Raw genomic sequence first — 22,814 nt, forward strand, 5'->3', positions numbered from 1 at the left:
ACTGATGCCACAGCACCAGCACCAGCCTTTGTTGGTTTCAATATTCTTTTGAAACAACTGAGAGTACTTCATACTAAACAGAATGCTCTGCTGATTTCTCCCTGACATGTGTTTCTTTCATTGAATTTCAACAACTGATAAATATGTCAGATGAAAGGACACAAAACCATTCCATAAGTAACATTTCTGAATAACTTCAGTTGAGCTATACTGGACATATCTGGAGATTTCAGATTAGTATGGTTTTTAAAACTGTGGTGGAAACTGGAACATGCAAAGGACTTGTCTGCTCTTTTCCAAAGCCCTGCTCAACAGGGCTGTGTACTGACCAGGTGGGAAGTTGTCCTCTCAATGTCTCCTGTGGACTGAAAATCCCCCAGATCAGCACGCTTGGTTCCCCCTCTGATGCAGGCCTTAGTTCATGTATAGCTCCTCTCTTGCCTAATCACTGTGTGAGAATGAAGTCTTGCATTTCAAACATCTTACTGTTCACTTCTTATCACTTAGCATTCACCATGATTCCTACCCTATTAAAGTCATCCTAGATAGGAATTACTTTCCTTCTGTTTCTACCTGTCTCCTCCACTTGCTTCTTGGCTTAAGAAGCTTCTTAAATGGAAAGAAAAAAGTAGGTGATGAAATGTAAAAATTTTGAGTCTGATTGTGCATTCCAATACTCTGATAATACATAAAGTCCTGATGATACCTGCTCAGTTGGAGATACAAAAGCCAAGGCTACAAAGTACATAAGAGCTCTTGAAATTGGCAAAATTATCCTCTGAATGATACACAGGGACTTTGGCTCAACAAAAAAATTTTTTATAATAGGCTTCTGTAAAGGAAAATATCAAAAGAAATCTGCACAGAGAGGTCTGTTTGAGAGATAAAATTGAGCAGAGAAGCAACAGAGGGTCACACAGGTAACAAGGGGAGAATGGCACACAAAGATTATAAAGAGGGAAAAGGATGCAATAATTGTTATTGCAGATGACCTACAGCAGCGGGAACAGAAGTGACGGGTGAATAGGTAATTCATTAATCTGAGGTGCAAACAGGAAACATTTTTAAACGAAGAGAGGGAAAAAAGTGGGGTGGAACATTCAGTGCCTTGGCTTCTCAGCGAGAAAGGAGTCTTCAATGCAGGCTAGAAAGAGCAAGAATTATGTTTTAGTACAGTAAAAAGTGGTTGTAAAAGGAAAGAAATCAATGAAAAGTTTAAAAAAAACAGAACAAAAAAAAAACCGGAGAAATAAAAAGCAATATTTTTTCCAGATTCAAAGCAATCGGGGTGTCTGGCTTTCTTCTATCAGGAGAACTAGTCCAGAACCTAAGTAATGTTGACAACTAACAATAACACTTAACTGAATTAATATCATTTGATTTTTGGGAGTTACTCTGAAGTCTTCAGCCATATTGAATTTTTAATCCATTTTTCCACAGCTATCGCAATGTGTTTTTTTTTTACTTTCCCCCTCTGAAACAACATAAATCTTGAAGAGTCACCAGAATGTAAGGACCTGTGATAAAAGTGTGTAGAAAAGGCAGCATATGTGAGTATTCAGGCACAAAAATAATAACAGGAATTTTTCAAAGCCTCTGTCCTACATAGGTACCTTACGGAACTCACCCAAAACCAGAGTGAAACCTGAACATTTCCTTTTCAAAAAGCAAATTTCAACACATACTCAGTGATGTTCATGACTTCATTATGAGTGGATTTTTAGTCAAAGCAAATTAATAATTAATAATAATATCCAAACATATCCTATTTTGATTCATTGTAAGGACTATGTTGAATGATAATGGAAGTATAAACAGCATTTCCCCCATCTTTATAGGAAGAGTTGCATGTACTAGCAAGGTAATAAGGGAAATTCTATGTGTCAGCATGCAAGTAATGGATAAAAATTATGCTGAGATATCACAAGTCAACTTGACTATGGAGAGTGAAGTCCCAGATATTATGCACCTTAAATTTTATTTTTGCTTAACCCTATAGTATATCTTGATGTTATGTCAAAATATAGGGATGTCAGAAATCTAAATTCCCACATATCCTTTAAAAATAGTTTTTAAGTAAATAATTTTTAGAGAATTCAATATCAATAGATAGAAACTTCCTTCCATTTTCACTTTTTTTAATTTATAACTCTAATAAAATATTATTTCATTAAAAAAAACCAGTTTGCAAATCTGATGATATTTGTTGGATCCTATCTGAAAACTTTTATTCCACACCTTGAAACATGACAGCAAAGAAAAGGAAAGCTTTTTGAAATATTTTTATATGAAACTTATTGTAAAGCACCCTTTGTGTTGCCTGGATGACCTAATGCTCTGCTCCTATACTGTTCTGACTAACTCAGTGCTGGAAAAGGCTTACAGTGTTTCATTGAATCAAATAACAACCTCATTGAATTAAAATAATTTTTATATATGACAGGTTAGAAAAATATATCAGCCTTCAATGTAACTCATGGAATGAGTGAAGAAAAGATACATTCATAGTAGTAAAGTTGAACAGTGAAATATTGAAATCAGAGGTAAGGAAGAGAAAAGTCACTGATCATTGAGACCTAAGCAGAACAGAAACAGATTTTATTTCATTGCAGGAGATAAGGGAAGATTCATCAACAGAGTACTAGATTAAGAGAATAAAAAGGCGAGGAAATATATTATATTTTTAGGAATTTTGTCAGTTAGATACTTTCTATCTCTGTTTCTCATTATTCTGAAAAATATGCATAACCTTCACTGTGTTGTCTCTTTCAAAAATCAGACAAATTCTACCCTTTCCTATCTGATGCAACTGCAGACTCTCTGAGGCAGGTGCATTCTTTCAGCATTTTTCCAACTGACTTCCACAGCGGTGGTGGACAGAGTTTTTCTGTTCATGAATTTAAATTATATCTTTAAATGGAATAGGTGGATTACATATCACAGCAGACTTTCTTGCTTTTAAAGAAAACTCTACATACCATTAAAAGTAATTGTTCCTTGCTCTATTTATCAATAAACAAGTAGTGTTAATAATTTTTTTTAATGGCCTTTTTTCCTCTTCTTATTTCTATTTTTTTCCTAATGTAAAGATATGGTTTCCTTAACTGCTTGTAAGGGACTGCTTTCTGCAATATTTATTCACTTTACAAACACATTCTGGTAAGTTTCCTCAAATCTAAGCATTAAAATCTGATTTCATTCTGGTCTTCCATTGACATACACTGGATTATTTAATTTCAGGGTGTTTCTGATTTGCCTCATATTATGTGGAAAATTAACTCTAAAACCAAAACCATAAGTTTAACATAAGTCAAATTCTAGCAAAGAGCATCCTCTTAAATATCAAAGCTTCTTTTTATCTCATGTTTGGTGGAATTAAATCTCTTCCAAAACCATGGAAAAGGTGAGTTCACTGCAATATTAGCTTAAATATATGCAAAGAATAATTATGAATTAAAGAGATTAAAAGAACCTAAATCCTACAGAGAGTTTTGGAGCATTTCGTGAAGTGCCATCCTGAAAATCATTTGGCAAACAGATTCAAGTGTGAATCACAGAATGCAGTCCTTTACATCATTATGCTGACAAGTGGTTCTTCAGTACTGAGTGGTATCCTGCAGAGCCAAAAATGTTCCAGGAGGATTTGCCCAGTGAATCAAACATCTTGTAATTGGATTTGCTACTTGCCTACAATAAAAAGCAAATGCCAGAAGGCAAGAATTTCTGTTTTTACTGTGTACATGTGTTAGTCTTTTTAAAAAGCAAAATATTTATGCTAAAATACATGGGATTAGTAGTAATTTTCTATAGTGGAGACTATCTTAGAAAAAAATAATAGTTCTAGTTAAGGAAAGTTACAATTAAAACTAAATGCTTGCTTATTCTTAGTGTAGACAGTGTGGTGTACCACAGCTACTTGTACTGGCATAACTGAATCTTTTAACATCTCAGCATCTGTTTACCAAATTGATTTTTATATCAGACTAAAATGTCTGAAGCTATTGAATAAATGCAGAGAATGAACATAATTTTTCATAATTTCTAAGGTAATCTTTTCAATTTTTCTTTAGCTAGGAAGCATCTGGACTGAAGTAGCATTTAGCTGTACGGCAGAAAGACCCTGAAAAAGGACAAAATGTAATCATTATTTTATCAGTGTTTAGAAAAGAGACACAGATATTCCTCCTGCTTCATTTTTCTTCTGCACAAAGAAAGGGAAGTAGGAATATCTCCATGTCTTGTCTAGGGAACTATTCACCAAATAACTTCATATCTCAGTTTATAACATGTGGAAAAGCCATGCTTCCAGAAGAACACAAAATGCCACATCAACCAGGGAGCAACCCCATAGGTTTAATTGAATCTGTGTGTGTATCAATATGATGTTCTTGGTGATACCTGCTGGTCCCTTTGGGGGATGTCAGGAGACTCCAAATGAAACACTTTATTACTTTGTGATGTTGCAGATTTAATTTTAATATTATCTTAAAAACAGTAAGACAAACACTCACAGAGGAAGATTACAGAAGCATTGGCTTGCCTCTGGCTCAGTCCCTATGCAGGGTTTGCCTTAATCAGCACTTCCAAAGGTCACCATTGCAGAGCAAAAGCTGTCCTGCACAAGAGAAGTTTATCCTTACACATATACTCTCTATTTTGTTGATGGGGATGGTGTGAGTGCTTTCCCTTGTACCTAGAGATTTTTAGGTGGATTGAGTCATCTCTTTCAGGTTCTTTCTAAAGGATCTCAAAAAAATTGCAATGACAGGACTTGGGTCTCCTGCCTTTTGAAATGTTTGAGGCTATGCTTCCAGCTCTATGTTATATGGTTGATAACAGAGAATAAAATAATAATTTTATGTTTTCATAATCATGTGTTTCAAAAATTCATGAGAATCTTCACACGATCACAGCAGTGAGTGGCAGCAGGCCCCTAAGCCAAACATAAGAATGCTGCGCCACACACAGAAATATTGAGCTGGTTCCAGCCATATGTATCTTCAGCAAACTTACAGGTCAGCAATCAATTAATCAGTTCTAAAAATACTGGTGGTTCAGAGTTCAAAAAGGCAAGAGACTGGTTACATCATCATGTATGCTCGTGGCCTTCAGGAAATAGGTACTGTGAAGCCAGTTTTATATGCCAAAGTTCAGATGGAATAAAATACTATCAAAGTCGCCAAATTGAATGAATTAAAGAGTTGTTTCTCACTTGGGGTTTACTCATGTCTACTGGTGATTAACACAGAGAGATTTCCACTAAGAAAATGAGAGCCACCAATGACACTGCAGAATGAGGCTGTAGAACATAGAGTGCATCACCACATCCTCTATATAATCTCCTTTGACTTGTGAGCTTGACACGTAACTGCTCTACCTTTCTTTATTTCTACTCACTACAGGAAATCTCATCCTTCACCTTAGCCTGCTTTCCTGTCATTTTAAACAAATCTGCTACTTTTGCCTAGAGTTGTCATAGGTTTTTAAGGGAAGACATAGGATTTTGAGAAAAAAAAATTACAATCTGACACTGAAAAAGTGGTTTTGAATATCTAGTAGGGACAGAAATCTAGCTGCTGCTTGTCATGCTTTGAAGACTCAGAGTTTTGTCATCCAAAATGTCATTTGGGCTTTTCGTACAGTGCAACAGATACTGTAGCAAAATATGGGGGATGTGTTAATATACTGTGTTAATATATATAAAACACTAAGAATGACATGATTTCTAGTGAGTCTGCTCTCTACTGATTGAAATACACAGCCTTAAAGGCACTAATTAACTAAAAAATTCCTTTCTCTAAGCTATTTTGTCCATGTATATCTGACAGATAATGACACTGCTAGTTCTATATAATAGTATGAAGGCTTTCCTTAATGGCTCAATGGTGTATTTTCAAAATGAAGAAAATAATGTGCCAATTACAATGAAGTGAAATTTAAAAATAGTCATAACATCTAAGTAGCTGCTCTCCACGTAAGTGAAGTTCTGGGTGACTGGTGAAGACACATGCAGCCATGCTGTATTAACATGCACTACCAGTCAACACGCTTTGGTCAAATGCCACATCAAGATATGCAATAAAGAAAACACCTCTCAAGGCTAGGTAGCAGCTTTTCAAGAAGCTAGCTTTGCAGCAGACTAGAAAGACAATTTTTGATATACCTCCAATTAATTGACTGAAGAAAATATTGCATTTATATGTAAGTTCTGATAAGCACTATAAAATTATTATTTCATTTAGATGTTAGTTCTGATAATCACTATAAAATTAAATTCAGAACACTTGTTAGATATAGCAGTCCAAATTTATTTTAAGAAAAATATGTGAAAGACAAGAAAGTCAAAATAGATGTAATTAAAATGTTCAGATTCAATTACAATAATAGCTAAACTAGACAGCTACAAACAAATGCATTCAGGCAGATAAATATAAGCTGAGAGGATTGTGGAAAAGGTGCTTTAAGCTACAGCAAGACTGGTGTCAATTTTACCCTGTCACAAAAATCAATTAATCACTCAGTCAATCACACAATATGTATGCATGGTAAATGGTAACTGTGATTGTATTTAGTAAAAATTAAGTTCAAATTGCAAAAAAAATTCTTGTAAATTTTCATACTTTCTTTTCACTGCTGCCTTATTATAAAATTAGTTAAACATTACTGTCAAAATAGTGACTTCCAGCATAATTGGAGTTAGATATGCCATATTTATTCCTTAGGAGTTTAGTATGCCTTCTTCTAATGTCTCCAAATAAAATAGTAAAAATACAAGAAAAATGGAAAACCTTCTTTAAAATACATCTTCCTACTGATTGCAAAAGATGTAATCACAGATGAAATACTTGAAAAAGATAAGGCAGAACTTTAACACACCAAACCTGTAAAAGTCATTATCCTACTCCATCTGAAATTCAACAATGGTAAGGACTAGCAAGAATAAGATTAAGCCCAGTACTTTGCACATGCCAGAATATTTTATCATTGTTCTGTAGAGATTATAAACACAAAAAAACAAACTAGTGAACCCACAAAATATATGCATTAATTAAAATAGTTCAGATATATATTATTAGCTACTATTAATTCTCTCAGAATTGCATAAGTAATATAGTCATGGTGTCTACCATATTGCAAGACCCAAACTAGTCAATGAAAATGAGTTCATATCTAGTGTTTTCTGGCAAAAAGATAGAGCAGCAGCACTATAATACACTAGGATCCTCAGTATTCAACCACATTAAATGCAATTGGCATGAATAGCCAGTAGACATAGAACAGAAGGACAAGTCTGTAGTGGAGAAATATGAAGGTTTCTACTACTTTAAACTTCTTATAACATGGTAATCTGTAGGGGTTAGTTACACATAGCCTTTCTTCTTTATCCTATTAAGTGAAAATTAAAGATAGCAACATACAAGGGAGACAGATTTTGCTACAATCATAATAACACCGAGGCATAAAACAGAACATGCAAGAGAAACAACATCATGTTAAAGCTGTTCTTGAGATAAGAAATGTTTCAGAAGCTGCATATTAATGAATTAGATTGGCTTACATGAATTATTCCTCTCGTTGTTTGCTTGACATTATTAAATCAAGCAAAGACAGCACCAAATTCCAAAAACGAATGTATTTCAATCTGAATTTTTTTTTTTTTTTGCTGAGTACATTCAAGGACAGAGAGATTTGCTATTCTCAGGAGTCAGTTTCAAAATTGTAGCACCAAACATGTATAGGAGATGGTCCTAATGATCTCTACATAGGAGTATCTACCACATCCCTTGTTACCCTATTTCAGTGTTTTGCTACCTCCTAACTAAAAGGCTTTACTTATATCAAATTATGGGACTTTTGTTACATTTTTCAGCACCTGCACTCTAACCTGTTGTTTGGATTTTTTTTTTTTAATTGCTTTAGAAAGCTGTTGTTTATCTCTAACGTTAGTCTATTTTCTCCACCAACAAATATATAACTTCACTGTATCCCAGAAGTAGTCTCTTTTAGACCTCTGTTTCTTTCTGTTGTTTTTCTTGCAATGCTAGGCAGTAGCATGTATTATTTTGTAATGTAATTACACAATCATAATTGAAAAAAAAAAAAAATGAAACAAAGGAAACTCAGAACCAAGTCATACTACCAGCACACCTAAAATAACATTCAGTTTCAAATGGAGACAGGATGTCACTGGGTGAAGATTCCAAAATAAACTTTTGAAAGGACTCATCAACTTTGTTCCAGGAAGGTAAATCTGTTTCTAGTCTCCAGGGAACTTGTGGTTTCTCTTGGGTATGTAAAGAAGAGGCTGCTCTATAAGCTTTAAAAGCTGCAGCCCATTTATTACAATTGCAATGGATATTCTCATTGCTCTGGTCTTACTATCAGACTTTATTATTGCAACTCACTGCACGTGAGAAAAACTGGAGACAAACTTCCAAAAGGACAGGAGCAGAACAATAGTTTCCAATCCTTTCTTCCTCTTGAGAAATTTTTAGTGACAGATCATTTGCTCATCTCTGAAAAAATATATATATATTTTGTTTTTTCAATGAGAAACTATTCTACTAAAAAATTATCTATTAGGGCATATTTAATGCAGTGCTCAAAAGCTCAGTGCTTTTACTAATCCTCTCCTCTGCTGCATACTATAATTATAACACAGAGTACAAGGTCATTTCATTTACAAAGACCATGGCAAATGAGTGTAAAACAAGAGACAACTGATGGATAGGGAAAGACAGGAAAGTAGGAGGGAATAATGAGGCAATACTAGACAAAGTGAAGCAGTCTCAGCACAGAATCATCTTAACAGCGTGAGCCCTTTTATATTTATTTTTCTTTTAAGTAGGTAATACCGAAGTTTGGATTTTTAAAGAAAAGACTAGAAAATGATGAGGGAATAAGAAACTACTTTCTGGCTATTTTATGAGACTGACTTCTGAGACTGAGCTACAACCAATGGAAGAGAAAGAATGTGATTGTTTCACAAGGACTATAACTGGACTATAAAAAATGGCAACACATGCTGGCCAGAACCTGGAGGCAGTGTCTCAGTGCCAAATGAGTAGGAAGATATTAGAAGCAAATAGGCTTTGAAAGGTCCTGAAAGTAAAGACAAATTCAGAATGTTTGCTATAGCAGAGGAGACAAAAACAGAGATTCATATAGATCTCAATTCCATTAAATAGCTTTGTTTTTAGAAGAATTTGCCTGCCATCTGTATTTTCAGGTTAGCCTCCTTACACTAACAATGTGTGCAGTATATCAGAATCTAAAAAATATTTACTTGTTCCAATTTGTCAGAGACATGATGCTTAAGTCCACGTAACACAGGATATTAACATAAATTAGTAAAAAGGAGACACCAAAATGCTCCAAAACATCCATTGCATGCTTGATGCTGTTCATATGAACTGCTGAGTACATTGCAAGGAGGTGGCCAACAGCAGACCAGCATTGCCCTTCTGCACCCTCACTAAGTTTTTTTCAATACAGTGTCTTCAGAAAAGTTTGATAAGGGCTGTTTCTTTCACATTCACTCTGCATGAAATACAATCCTGAGATATTTTGTTGTATAATGCGAAAAATGCTAGAACAAGCATCCCAAACAACAACAAAAAAGCCTAGTCAGAAAAATTTGTTATTGCCGAGACTGAACACCTCTCTTCAGATATAAACAGTGATTGAAATGCATTTTTCTGTGATTCCTCAGAAAGGTCTCCTTGACTGTTCAGCTTTTGTTCTTTGAGTAGTCTGTCCTTCGCAATGTGCTGAAATGAAATGAATGCTCCTTTTCAAGGTTACTTTGTGTGCAGATTACTGCTTAGAAGTAAGTACACTCATAGCATAGAGACTCTCCAAGGTCTTCAGGCCTTCTTAACCTCATTCAAGACTCATTTCAGAGCCATGCTGAGCTTTGTTGGACTTAAGTCACAAATATTATTCTTGCAGCCATGGGAAAATAAGAAGTTTTTACAGGAAACTGGAAAAAGAGGATACCCAAGTCACATTCCTTCTATTCAAATCTTGTCTTGCTCTGTTACAGCTTTACAGTCAAAAAACACAAAATGTGAAAAAATTGGGATGTACACTTTAACCTTGGTTGTTCTATTTGACTTTCCTATTAGAACTCCTCTCATTTGATCTCTGCAGATTACATTTTAACAAAATGTTGTCCTACATCATATAAAGATGCTGGAAGTAAATAAGTAGTTTTCTGTATTATCTGTCTGTCTATTTAAGCAATTATGGCATTTCTCTTTGGATAAGTATAGTAAAAGCTTGGCGACCTCCATCGAAGGGGAGAAATGATGCATCTGACTCCATGGATATCAGAAGGCTAATTAATTACTTTGTTATACTGTATTATTCTATTCTATATTACAGTACATCTAAACTGAATCTGCCAAACACCCAACTCAACACAACTCCACTCAACTGCACAGAATCTCATGACTTTCAGCTGACAGTCCAACACACACATGGATTCAACTGGTCAATGAATCAAAACACTCATACCAGAATCCAGTCACCAATTCCCTTCAGGTAAACAATCTTCCACAATGCATTCCACTTGTTCCAAAACAGAGGAGCAGTAAATGAGATGAGAATTGTTTTTTTCTTTCTCTGAGGTTCAGAGAATGTGAATACCAGAAATATCCTTGGGAAGTTGTGCCTTGCTTTTCTCTGTGAAGAGAAATGCGGCTACAGATAAGGATGAGTATTTAAAATATTAATACTTAAAAAACTTACAGATTTTTCAGGTCTAAGATAAATTAATCCAAGTATTTTTTCTTCAGTATGTTTTTCAAACTGACTAGTGTGTCAGAAACTCATAAACCAAATTTCTCCTTCATAGGAAATGTTATTCTTCAATGCTAAAGCCTTGAAAAGAATGGCTAATGCCATTGCCAAATGGGTAGGTATTTTCAAAATTTTTCTTTTTGCCTCACTGAAGATGGCTATTCCTAACTGAGCATGGAATTACATTTAAAATTTCCTTCATTGTGCCAAAAATCACTGAAAAGCCAGTAATAGCTGGCTTTACTTAATATCCAACCTAAGCTAAGCTTAATATCCAAATATTAAGCCTTTACTTAATATCCAACCTAAGCTTCCCCTGACAGAATTTCAGACCATTCCTTTGGATCCTGTCACTGGTCACCACAGAGATAAGATCAGTGCCTGCCCCTCCTCTTCCCCTCACAAGGAAATTTTAACTGCAACGAGATCTCCACTTAGTCTCTTCTTCTCCAGGCTGAACAGATCAAGTGACCTCCTTCTCTCCATGCAGAGCTTCCTCTCAAGGCCCTTTCACCATCCTCATGGCTCTTTTTCAGATGCTCTCAAATAGCTTAATGTCTTTCCTATATTGTGGCACCCAAAACTGCACACAATATTCAAGGTGAGGCTGCCCCAGTGCAGAGCAGAGCCCAACATTTCCCTCCCTTGCTGTACCTGATGCTCCCCAGGACAGGGTTTTGTCCTCCTGGCTGCCAGGGCACTGCTGACTCCGGCTCAACTTACCATTGACCAGGACCCCCAGGTCCCTTTCTGTGGCACTGATTTCCAGCATCTCAGTCTGTACATACATCCAGGGTTGCCTGATCCCAGGTGCAGAATCCATCAATTTCCCTTTTTGAAGCTCATACAATTAGTGATTGTCTAGCCCCCTAATTTTTTGAGTTTTCTCTGCAAGATCTCCCTGCCTTGAAAGGCTTCTCCCAGCTTTCTATCATTTGCATACTTGCTTAATATTCCTTCCAGTTCTTCATGAAAGTCATAAAGGTGTTGAAGAATACAGGGCTGAGCATGGAGGCCTGTGGAATACCACCAGTGACAGGTTTCCAGTTTGACATCACCCCATTCACTGTAACGTTGTACCCAACCTGTGAGCAAGTTACTCAGCCAACACCAACCCAAGCTGTGTTTATCCAGATGTGTGCTGAAAATGTGTCTAGTAGGATCCTGTGAGAGAAAGTATTGAAATCCAGAAAGATTACAACAACAGGCTTCCATAGATCAATTAGGTGAGATACCAGGTTATAAAAGGAAACCAGATTTGATAAGAAGTACTTTCCTCTCATAAAGCCATGCTGGTTGTGACCAACTACTGTGTTGTCCTCCAGGTATTTTTCAATACCTCCTCAATATCCTTCTCTTTAACTTGAGGAGGCACCAAAGTGAAACTGACAATCCTGTGGTCTCTGGGGTTCTCATTTGTGCCGTTCTTGAAAAATGGGACAACATTCACCAGCTTCCAGTCAGATGGGATCTCTCTGGATTCCCAAGATCATTCAAAAAGCATTGAGAGATGTTTTGCAATGACATCAGCAGCTTTTCAGATCAACCCCATAAGGCCCTATAAATTTTTAGGGATCCAGCTTGAGCAGCAGTTCCTGCACAATTTCAGAATTGACTGGGAGTTGCATTGTTGCAGTCATGGTCCTCCAGCTCAGGGCTGTGGCAACCCCTTGGTGCATTATCCATGCCAAAGGCACAGGCAAAGAATCCATTAAACACATCTGCCTTGTCCATGTTGCTGTTTGGCTGGGAAGGAGAAAGTTGTAAATTTTTGTTGCTTCATCATGGTACCCCATAACCTTTAACATTTTTGCAGGCATTTTGCTGAGCTGGGAAAGTGGGTAAGAAGAGGTTAAAAAAAAATCTGCATCACTCTGTTCCAGCTGTCAGACATCAGGGCTACTGAGGCTAGATATTCACCCTTCAGGCAGTTTTATGACTACAGCTCAAAATGAGCCCTATCTAAGCAGAAACATACAATTATTCCAATCAAATTATTCCTAGGCTACACAATACAATTATCCAGCTTAATTTGAGAGATGAATTAATTGAAGGATTGTTTTCCTTTTTTTTTTTTTTTTTTGCATAATAAGTCCCTGTGTAGGATATTCATAAAGAAAAGTTAAGTACTTGACTTTCATGTTAGAGACTCTGAAAGGTCTTTTTAAAATCTCTTATTAAAATTTTAATAAGAAACAGACTTCATTTCAGCTCTTTACTTTTGGGGAGAGGAGGAGGTTTTAACACTGCAAATCAACTCTTACATTAGCACAGAATCAATATATAGAAGTAGAAAGACAAAAACGATGCTTTGTCAAAGACTTTTCTTTCCCCTCTTTCACAGATTAAGACTGATTGAAAGAACGGTTCAGCATGAATTCCTCGGTACTGCTACGCCTCATGGTGATGCTGGTTCAGCTTTGGCCTTGCTCTCCCAGCACACAGAACTCCAGCGCTCAAAACACAGCTCAGTCTTTCACACCAGCTCGAAGAGTGAAACGTGGCTGGCTGTGGGAACCTCTTTTTGCAACTGAGGAACAGATTTCGCCGGAACCTGTGTATATTGGACAGGTATGATAAGTAATGATTCAAGGACAGCACAAGGTTCGATTTAGCATGCTGAGTAGCAGCTTCTACCCTGACTTGGAAAGCCAAATATCTCCAGTGGCATGGAAATAGCAAGAAAAGTAGAAAGAGGAGTTCAGGAAGCTATAATAAGGCAGAACCACATTTCTCCTTTCCTGTGACCTTTCTCAAGGTCAGAGAAGTCCAAGAGCTTTAGGCCACAGCAGCACCAAGCACTTTCCTTCACTGAGGACTGCTGTCAAGGAAACTTCACATGCATGCTGTTAATAAAACTAGCTCCATGTGCAGCAGATGAAGGTATAAAGCTGAAAAGTTCCTTTCTTCCTTCTGAGTGAAAGTTAAGACTCATTTATCAACGTCTGGCAATTTGCTTGTGCTATTTTTGGCACTGCATCAAAGCAGCCATACTGAGCGTAGTGTAGTTTACAAACAGAATTTAGTTTGATTTTCTATTACACTAAGTAGCAGCTGATTTACCCCTCATTAATTTTTAATGAAGCTGATTAATACTAAATCCTTTTACCACTGAGAAACTACGGGAATCTGCATGGTTCATTAGATTAAGTAGGTTTAGTACAACGAGCAATTATTTTTCACCCTCCTTTAAAAATGTGCTTGAAGATAATTGTCTTAATGAGGGTTTATCTGCCCCCTTCTCTCTCTGCTTATCACTATTATTATTTTATTTATTATTATTATTTATTTTTGTATGCTAGAAGCAATTTTAATCTTAAGATCTGCTTTTCTTTTCTTTAAGGCCCTTTTTAAATGAATGAGCTAAAATAAGTTTAACTGCTAATTAACTAGCACTAAAATTTAATTGGGCCCAAAGGGTGAAGTGCTCAAAATTCATTAATTACTTTTTCACAGCCCTTTCAAAGTAGTTACTATGGAAGTGTGATGTCTCACTTCTGAAAGAAAATGTGAAGACATACTGTCTATTTTTTAAACAATTATTATTACTTTTTCAATACTTTGTAAAAGTACTTCCTGAAAAAAAAATCAACATAAATGGCATGTATTTTCATGATCTCACCTTTTTATTTCTCACAGGTTAACTGGGGATTTTATTGAAGATTATTGTTAATATATTGCAGTGAAACCATTGTCTAATAAGACATATTTACTTGTGTCTTTTTATTGAGTAGAATATGCGCTGCTTTGAGCAAATGAAGTGGTAGTCTCTGATCAACACATGAATTTTTAGTAATTAAGGCTCTGAAGAAAACTGCATCAACGAAAATTCAAAGGTAGACAGTCTCTGTTTTTAAATCACTATTCCATATCAAAATCTTTTCTCAGTCAGAAATAAATTTTCAAATTTTATATAACATAAACTCATGACTCCATTTCCATTATCAAGATTAAGAAAAAATAAATGTGTCCATCGGCACTGCAATGGCAGATACACAAGGATGAATACAAAAATATTTGTTCGCAATTCTCATTTACAATGGTAAGACCATTTATTTTGTTCCCAGCCTAAAAAAAACAAGTAAACCTAGAACCTTTGCTATTCTTTCTCAGTAAATGTCATCTGTAAGGGACCTCTCATTTAACATGTTCAAGGTCATGAAATCTTTTGTGGATAAATGATTCTGAGTGAAATTACTAAACACAGGCTATGGCTTAGCAGCCAGCCAAAGGCATGCTCCCAGACCCTGAGGCTTTGATACACTCTGTGGTCACATCTGAGCCCCATGCTAGTTTAAAGATCTAGATATATATCACTTCTCCCATGTCCTGGCTTATGTTAAAAGGAAACAAAGATTTATGGGTAACAAAGAATCTGTGTTGCCCCTCAGTGAGATGCCAGATTTGGATGGTGTTAAAATGAGTTTGACCAGACCACTTAAGGGGGTAACACGGTCCATGTCTAGCACACAACTACTTATGTTGAAAATATTTAAGTTGTTCATATTTTAAATGGTTCTAAACTCCCTAAGACTTGAAAATTCTGTATTTTGTACTGGCAAGGACAATTAACTCTGAATATTTTAGGTGTTAAATACTTTTACAGAACTCAAAACTGTTCCTCATACCTCAGAGCAGTGTCCCGCTCACATTCTGAATCAATTATCCATCTGATGCATGCAGACAATTATGCATTATGAAAATCTTAAAAGGCATAGTCATTCTTCCAAAGAAAAGTTAAAACTATTTTTGCAACCTCAGAAGTTATTATAAAATATTTGAGGAGATCTGAGAGGGAATTGTTACTTTCCTGTTCTGTGGCTTCACAACTTACAGTGACCTTTAAGTTTAATAAACATAAACAAAACAGTGAGATATTAAAGTCAACAGTTAGGCATATTATTTGCATTTTAATTATGTTTCTTCATAAGAGAAGCAAGTTGAATATTTTTTTTTTTACTTTGGATTTTTCAATTAGTATCCAGGTTCTTAGAGAGTTTGATATTTTTTGTTCTAAAACCAAAATAAGTGGAGAAAAAAAATAGAGAATTAATGATATAATGGAAATTTTTGTTCCCATAAAATTCAACTGTGGATGCTTGCTATGTCAGGAAATCAGGTTATTGCTCTTAAAATATTGCACCATTATATATCACTAATATTAACAGCACTATTTGGTTGTCATGAACAAATGCAGCTGGACTAAAATTTTCTCCAAAGCTCAGCTTGGAGAAATCATCACCATAAAGTTCATCTTAGCAATACAACAGAGGATGTAGATCATCTTGGATAGAAATGGAAAATGTCTATGAATTTGTTTTGGAATAAACAACACAGACTTTCACCACAGAATGTCTTTTCCCCTCTAATATTTCAACAGAAAAAGAACATCACTGTTGCATACATTCACACTTAGCATTGTTGAGTTAAAAAAAAATAAACAACTTTAAAAGTACATGTATCATCTGAAATAATAAAAATTAGATAATGTTTAATGACCTTTGCAGTCTTTTCAGCAGAATCGTAGGGGGACCTGAAAAAATGAAATAAAGTAGGTCGTTAGATGCATTCCCTTCACTTCAAAGTAGTTGAAGCATCTCTTTTCAGGTATATTACACATTTAATAGTCTGCTATATCAATACTCTTAAATAAATTAAAAAAAAATAAATTAAAATGATTGGCTGAAAATGTGACAGTACCTCCTTTCAAACAATAATGTCCAAGAAGGCTCGTTAGCAAAAGAGTTCACTGTAGAATCAAAACAAAACATAAAAAGAATATTTCAAAACTTCATTCTTCCTAAACTGTGACTTATTTTTCGCCCTTTTGCTTTCAGGTGAAATCAGATTTAGACAAAGAGGATGGCAACTTAGAATACATTTTGGCCGGGGAGGGAGCTGGAAGCTTTTTTCACATTGACAAATATACTGGCAAAATTTATGTAAAACAAAAGTTGGATCGAGAAAAGAAACCTTTCTACATTCTAACAGCAAAAGCAATTAACCGGAGCACTCAGCTTCCTGTTGAACCTGATTCAGAATTTATCATCAAGGTTCGAGATATCAATGACAACGAACCACAGTTCCTGGATGGACCTTATGTGGCCACTGTTCCAGAGATGTCGCCTGATGGTATGATAAACTGTGAATCAAACTCTTTATTTCCTGATTTTTTCTAGACAGCTATGTTGAAGTAAAATTTTAATAGCATATTTAACAGACTGCATCTCAGTAAGAAGGAAGGAAACTGTTTTATAGGTTTGGAAATTTGCAAAGGTATATTCTTATCTTGAGATTGTAAATACCTGTACTTAACATTCTTGATTTTAAATATTTAGGTACCTGCATCTATCCAAGTCCTTTTACAGATTCTAGATACATGCTTGGATTGACTATAGACATTTGTCTTTCTCATCAGTGATTCAGCCTTGAAATTTGCACTTGTTTAAAAATATAACGTTCTCAGTAGAAATAGGTAGAGTATTGCAGCCAGTTGGGAAGAAGTGATAGCCACTTTCACTGCCTGCATGTGGCCTACTTATTTACACTGCCAAGCCTCTTTCCTTTCAGTCAGCTTCTCCTTGTTTGGATTAGATATGTGCAGTGAATGCATTCTGCCTTCTGATTTCTTAAGTACAAGAATTGTAATTTTCTTGTCAAGAGGAAAAAATCCCTTTACCTCTCCTTTCTCACTTTCACATGATCAGACAGACCTGTATGAGGATCTGTCATGTATCTGGAAACTTAATACAACAAATGCAAAGTAAAGTCAACATTTGGCAAATATAGGTATATGTATATACATATGTTTACATACACATCTGCATTCATAATATGTGGACATGTAAGCCTTCAAAACCCCCAAAGTGTTAATAGAGCTGAGGTAAACAGAAATGTTATAGGTAATATCTCCAAATAGCTATCTTCAAAATCAAAGGGAAACTATGTTCTTCTGATGTTACAGGAAAGATTCCAGTAATCTATCAAATTTAATATTTTAATTTTCTTTTGTTTATTTTTATTTCAACTGATATTGAAAAAAAATTCAAATATTGTGGTACCTTAAATATGAATCAATGTAAGTATGCTTTAAGTACGACTCGATGAGGTCATTAATGTAATAGCATCAGTGATGCAATTAAGCATTATCTGCTCAACTTTTGGAGCAGAATCAGTGAATATTTGACAGCAAGCCATAAAGTTTATCTTCTTCTACCAGTCAGGATCTCAGGATAAAGAAAAGGATACTCATGCCTGTTATTTAATTGAAAGTGAGGTTAGTATCCTAATTTCTGCCAGGACGCCGCAGCTCATCATCACCACCAGCAGTAGCTGCAAAAGACATGCGTTTGATCAATTTGCTTGCTAGTGATACTTGCTACCTGCTTATACCACTTTCCACCAGGGAAATCACTGTCACTTTCCTCTGTGCAGACAGACTCAATTCTGCACCTGACCTCTTGCTCAAATAACTTTTTCTAAAATAATCAGTTGCTAGTTCAGAGGGTTCTTCCAGCTTTTGAATCTTGTTCATTTGCTCAAGTTTGGAGACAAGATAGGTGATTTGTCAAAGACCTTTGCATTTTTATTTTTTATGTTCTTATAGCAAAAATGAGCACAATTCATTGTCAAGAATTACCTAGGATTTCAAAAATTTAGGATTTTGATAAATCCCTTCTTCTTTTTTTTCTTTTTTTTTTCCCTCTGTGGTAAAACACTTTTTATAGGCTCCTTAATCTGTTATAAAAATAATTTTTGAATGGCTGATTATCTAGTATGTCTTCATTTATACTCTTAAAGACTCGTAAACACTCACATAAATGTAAGAACAACTGAATTTCTTACATTTTATCTTTCTGCCTTTATGACAGCTATATGAGAAAAAAGTAAAAAAAAAAAAAACAAAAAAAAAAAAACAAAAAAAAAAAACAAAAAAAAACCAAAAGAAAGTCAAGTAGGATGGTACATAAGACCAAAAACAACAGTAGTAATATTTTCCCATATACTACTGATTCTTACCTGAAACTATCAAAAAGCAGTTGAGCATTGAGAAGTTTCACTCTTTACTGCCTTGAGTTTGCTATAAAGAGATCCACTAAAAATGAAAGGCTCAGCTGTCTTTGTCCACTCTCCTGTGTCATCTATTGCATATACATTCCTGAAACATGGTATCACTTCACCATAAAATTAATTAAGCTGCAGAAAATGTAATTTACTTTGTGATAGTCCTGTAATATTATAAAGTAAAAAAAAAATATTCCATTGAAATATAGAAACATATGAAATGAAAAATAAATTAAAAATCAGAATAAAAGCCACGTCCCATTTTTCACCCATGTCAGAATGGGTAAAAAATAAAGAAAGAACCCTATTTGCCTTCTCTCTCAGACAAGGACTTCCTGAAGTAGTAAACTCAGTGATTTACGATTGTCCAGTGTATGATAGATGAATCCAGGTCATCCAGGATCTTGAAATATTTTCTGCATTACTGCTTCTACACTTGACCTCTCTAGCACTAATACCATAGCCATTCCAGAGATCATTCTTTCATCTACTTCTTTCATGGAGACACTACTGGAATACTAATGCCCATGTCCGGAGTATAAAATGCAAGTGGAGTGTATATTTGACAGTGGTCAGCTCCAAAACATGAAACAGCTGAGCCACACACCGTGAGTACTTCTGGGGCCTCACTGACCCTGCTTCTCAAAACGCAGGGACGGCACTACTGAGGTGGGGCCTGTTTCAGTGTGCATTCTAAACCAACCTCACAAGGAAATTTATAAACTCGTCGCAGAGAGGAAGGACAACCCACTGAAGTTTGCAGTATCGGTAGCATAGTGGTTGATTACATTAGTGGTTTTCTCCCAGTAAAATAAAACATTTTGCATAATAAGAGGTGAAGAACAGAGTTAATTTAAATGATGCAGTGCAATAGAGAGGCTTTCTCTTTGCTCTGTTTCAGTGCTCTCTAGCTTCGGTTCAGTTCACTGATGCTTGGTCTCCTGATAATTTCCTCACAGAAAACATTCTTAGGAAGCATGGTCAAGACTTGGAAAAGCAGGTCACTGTTGCTGCACATTTTGTCTGGAACTAAGAAAGCGAGTAGATAATAATTCAGTGCTGGTCACTTGCCTGAGACAACCACAGCACAACCAGAAAATAGACACAAATAACTGTGCCTGAAGTTAGTTACAAGTACCAATATATATACAAATGTGCCAACAAATTGGAATACATTTTAATTCTTTATTAGCTTTCTTTTATCTTCAGTAGTAAATTTTATTAGGCTTTTATATGCAAGTGTCACAGTAAATGAACAGTGTGTCAGCAAATGGACTCTCTTCTGAGAACACAGGACTCTGCTTTACCCTCAGGCATTTGCTACGATTTTACACTGTCTTCCTTATAACTGTTAAACTTGTACAAATGCTGTATATCTGATGGAGTGGTTGAGAGTCAGATGCAATAATGTATCAGTATTTAATGTCTTTATAGATCTCAAGCATTATTTAGAAAAATGAAGAGCTATTTGCCATATGAGGGCCCCACAGTATACCTAATGGGCTGCAGGGTATAAATGGCACTCTACCATATTTCGCCCAAGAAGGGTAAAATCAAGGCTGCAGAGATACAAAGTAGCACTTTGTCTTAAATAAAGCTAATCAAAAAGTTCAATTTTAAGCTATACCATGTGATGTTTTTAATGTCAGGACTAGGGCTTTGTGGTTTCTTAACTTTGGGGGGTATGTGCAATGTGAAATATGCTAACTGATTGTTTTAAAATAAATTATTTGTATCTGTTCAATTATTCTTCTCACAATCATGTAGTAACAAATAATGGCTCTTGGGAGTTTTTGAGTATGGAATATTAACATTTCAATTTCTTTCACCCAAATACAAATATTAGGTAAATATGATACCATTCTGCAAATTGTTTGAGTTGAGGTTTGCGGTTTTTTTCTGGGTTCTGTTTTGGTTTTTGTTCTTGTTGGGGTTCTGTTTCTGTTTAGTTTAGTTAGTTTTGATAGATTGTTTTTTTCTGATGTTTAAATGTATAAAGAAATACAAGTTTCATGAAAGTTGAAAATTAAAAACTGAGGATGTACTCTAAAGCCAGGGTAACATTTTTCTTCTTCTTGCTACATAGTCCATACTTAATGTAGAGCTTCATGTATCACACAATCTTTGTTCTAAAAAAATGTGAGAAATGATAGCCTGCTCTTCACATGGTCTCCTGTCACCCAAATTTAGAAATAAATTATCTTCCTCCTTGGAGCGCAGGATATCTGTTATTTCTTCCTTCCAGGTCAGCTCACTCTTTACTAGATTCCTTTTGACTATTCACGTTTCCATTGATTACATCCACCAGCTGCATCTCACTGGCTCCAGCTGAACAAAGTCCTTACTACTGTGTTCTGAAATACTCTAGAAGAGTTAACAGACCAGAAGAAAAGTGTGCTTGGGTCCCAGAGAAGAAGGAAATGCTGATTTCAATTCAATATTTCTTTATACTGCTTAGAAACTGTGCAGAAAATAGATTTACCCTTAAATGTACAAAAGCTGTGCTGATGACTTTGAAGTTCTACACATGTATTTTATTACTGATTTACTAAATATATTGCTATAAATAAGTGCATTCCTAAAATAGTTGTGGACACTTGAGTTTGCTTAGTAGAAAATGGTATTAATGATATACAGAACCTGTTGGATCATCCATAGTGACTGATCCTTTCCTAACTAGCAATTTTTTTTTTTAAAGCAACTGTGCTCTAGTCATGCTAAATGTTCTTAGAGGATGAATTTTCTGCAACTGTGAGACCAATTTTCATAGATCACAGCTGATATGAAGTTAATAGTTATGTAGCTGAAGATTCCATTTGCTCTTTAGACTTATTAAAGAATTCTGTGTTTTCTGAGGCATATGTGTGCCCTGATTAAATATGAATTTGTAATTTTAACTTTAAAATTTCTCCAAAGCAATAGGATCTGTATATATATTTATACATCTATACACACATCTAAGTCATCTATATTTATGCATCTAAACCCACATGTCAGATATTTGATATTGTAGGTAAGTTATGAGGGACATATAGGTCCAAAATTTGGTGTGAATTACTAAGGGCTTAGTTCACTCTCTGCCTGAGAGAAGAAAACATGCATTATGGAATCAATTCAAATGCTGCTCAATAAATTGAGAGAAAATGAAAAAGAATTTTTTATTTAAAGAAGCAAATTATTTATTTTAGCCTTTCCTTATATGAGAAAGCTGTTTTTTCTTTTCTATTTAAAAATAAAACTATTTAGCTGCTAGAAAACTCAGCAATGAATATATTTGTTTTATTTAGGACAAATAACACATTTGTTTTTTTTAATTAAAAAATGGTGTTTCTGGTCTAACTCCTTGCACTCCACCTTTTCTTCTTCTTTTCCCCTCCAGCCTAACTATACTGCTGTATTGATAAGCAGGTGCAACCGTGTGAATGTATGCCAGAAATTTTCAGGAAGTAGCTTGATTTCCTGCTGTTCCTCACAAGAAGTGGTATTTGTTTTCTAATGCAGAATCTAGGAGAGGAAAAAAAGATAAAAATAATGATTACCTTAAAAAATGATGTTACTGTGGATATTTTTTAAAGGACAGTCATTAGACAAGGTGCCATGAGATTGCTGTCAATCTTCTATCTAGGATATGAACAGCTTCCCATCAAAGAAGAAACCAAGCTTTGCAGTTTGATTCCACTGTGTTTTTGCACTGGGATTTCTGCCACAAGTTTTGAGCTGGGACAAGCTCATTAAAGACTCATGAATAAAAAATTTGTTCAGAGCCTTGTTATACTTCTTGGTTGCTTTGCTTGTTAACAATTAATTTTTTTATCACCAGCGGGCCTACTGGTGATAAAGTGACTGTGTTTTCTTATTCCTATGGGAAAATTCTGTAAAATACTTTGAAGGAGAGGAGGAGAAACAATTTGCTTTACTCCACTGACATACTAGAAAATAGGCATGAT

General features: G+C 35.3%; 1 protein-coding gene across 7 annotated transcripts in view; it reads left to right on the forward strand.

Annotated features, from left to right (window-relative positions):
- The window catches only part of CDH19 (cadherin 19), a 114,751-nt gene that overhangs the window by 61,702 nt on the left and 30,235 nt on the right, over positions 1–22,814 (forward strand). For 5 of the 7 annotated variants that reach the window (XM_063165558.1, XM_063165548.1, XM_063165526.1 and 2 more), the window contains 2 exons: positions 13,148–13,374; positions 16,641–16,935. In XM_063165558.1, the coding sequence (XP_063021628.1) occupies positions 13,177–13,374; positions 16,641–16,935 (493 nt within the window). In that variant the 5' untranslated portion in view covers positions 13,148–13,176. Of the gene's footprint in view, positions 1–2,520; positions 2,544–10,386; positions 10,546–13,147; positions 13,375–16,640; positions 16,936–22,814 lie in introns of those variants that run through there. The other 2 variants (XM_063165544.1, XM_063165576.1) reach the window with 2 other exon arrangements.

Source organism: Melospiza melodia, chromosome 1 (assembly GCF_035770615.1).
Source record: "Melospiza melodia melodia isolate bMelMel2 chromosome 1, bMelMel2.pri, whole genome shotgun sequence".
In the NCBI taxonomy this organism is placed as follows: Eukaryota; Metazoa; Chordata; class Aves; order Passeriformes; family Passerellidae; genus Melospiza; species Melospiza melodia.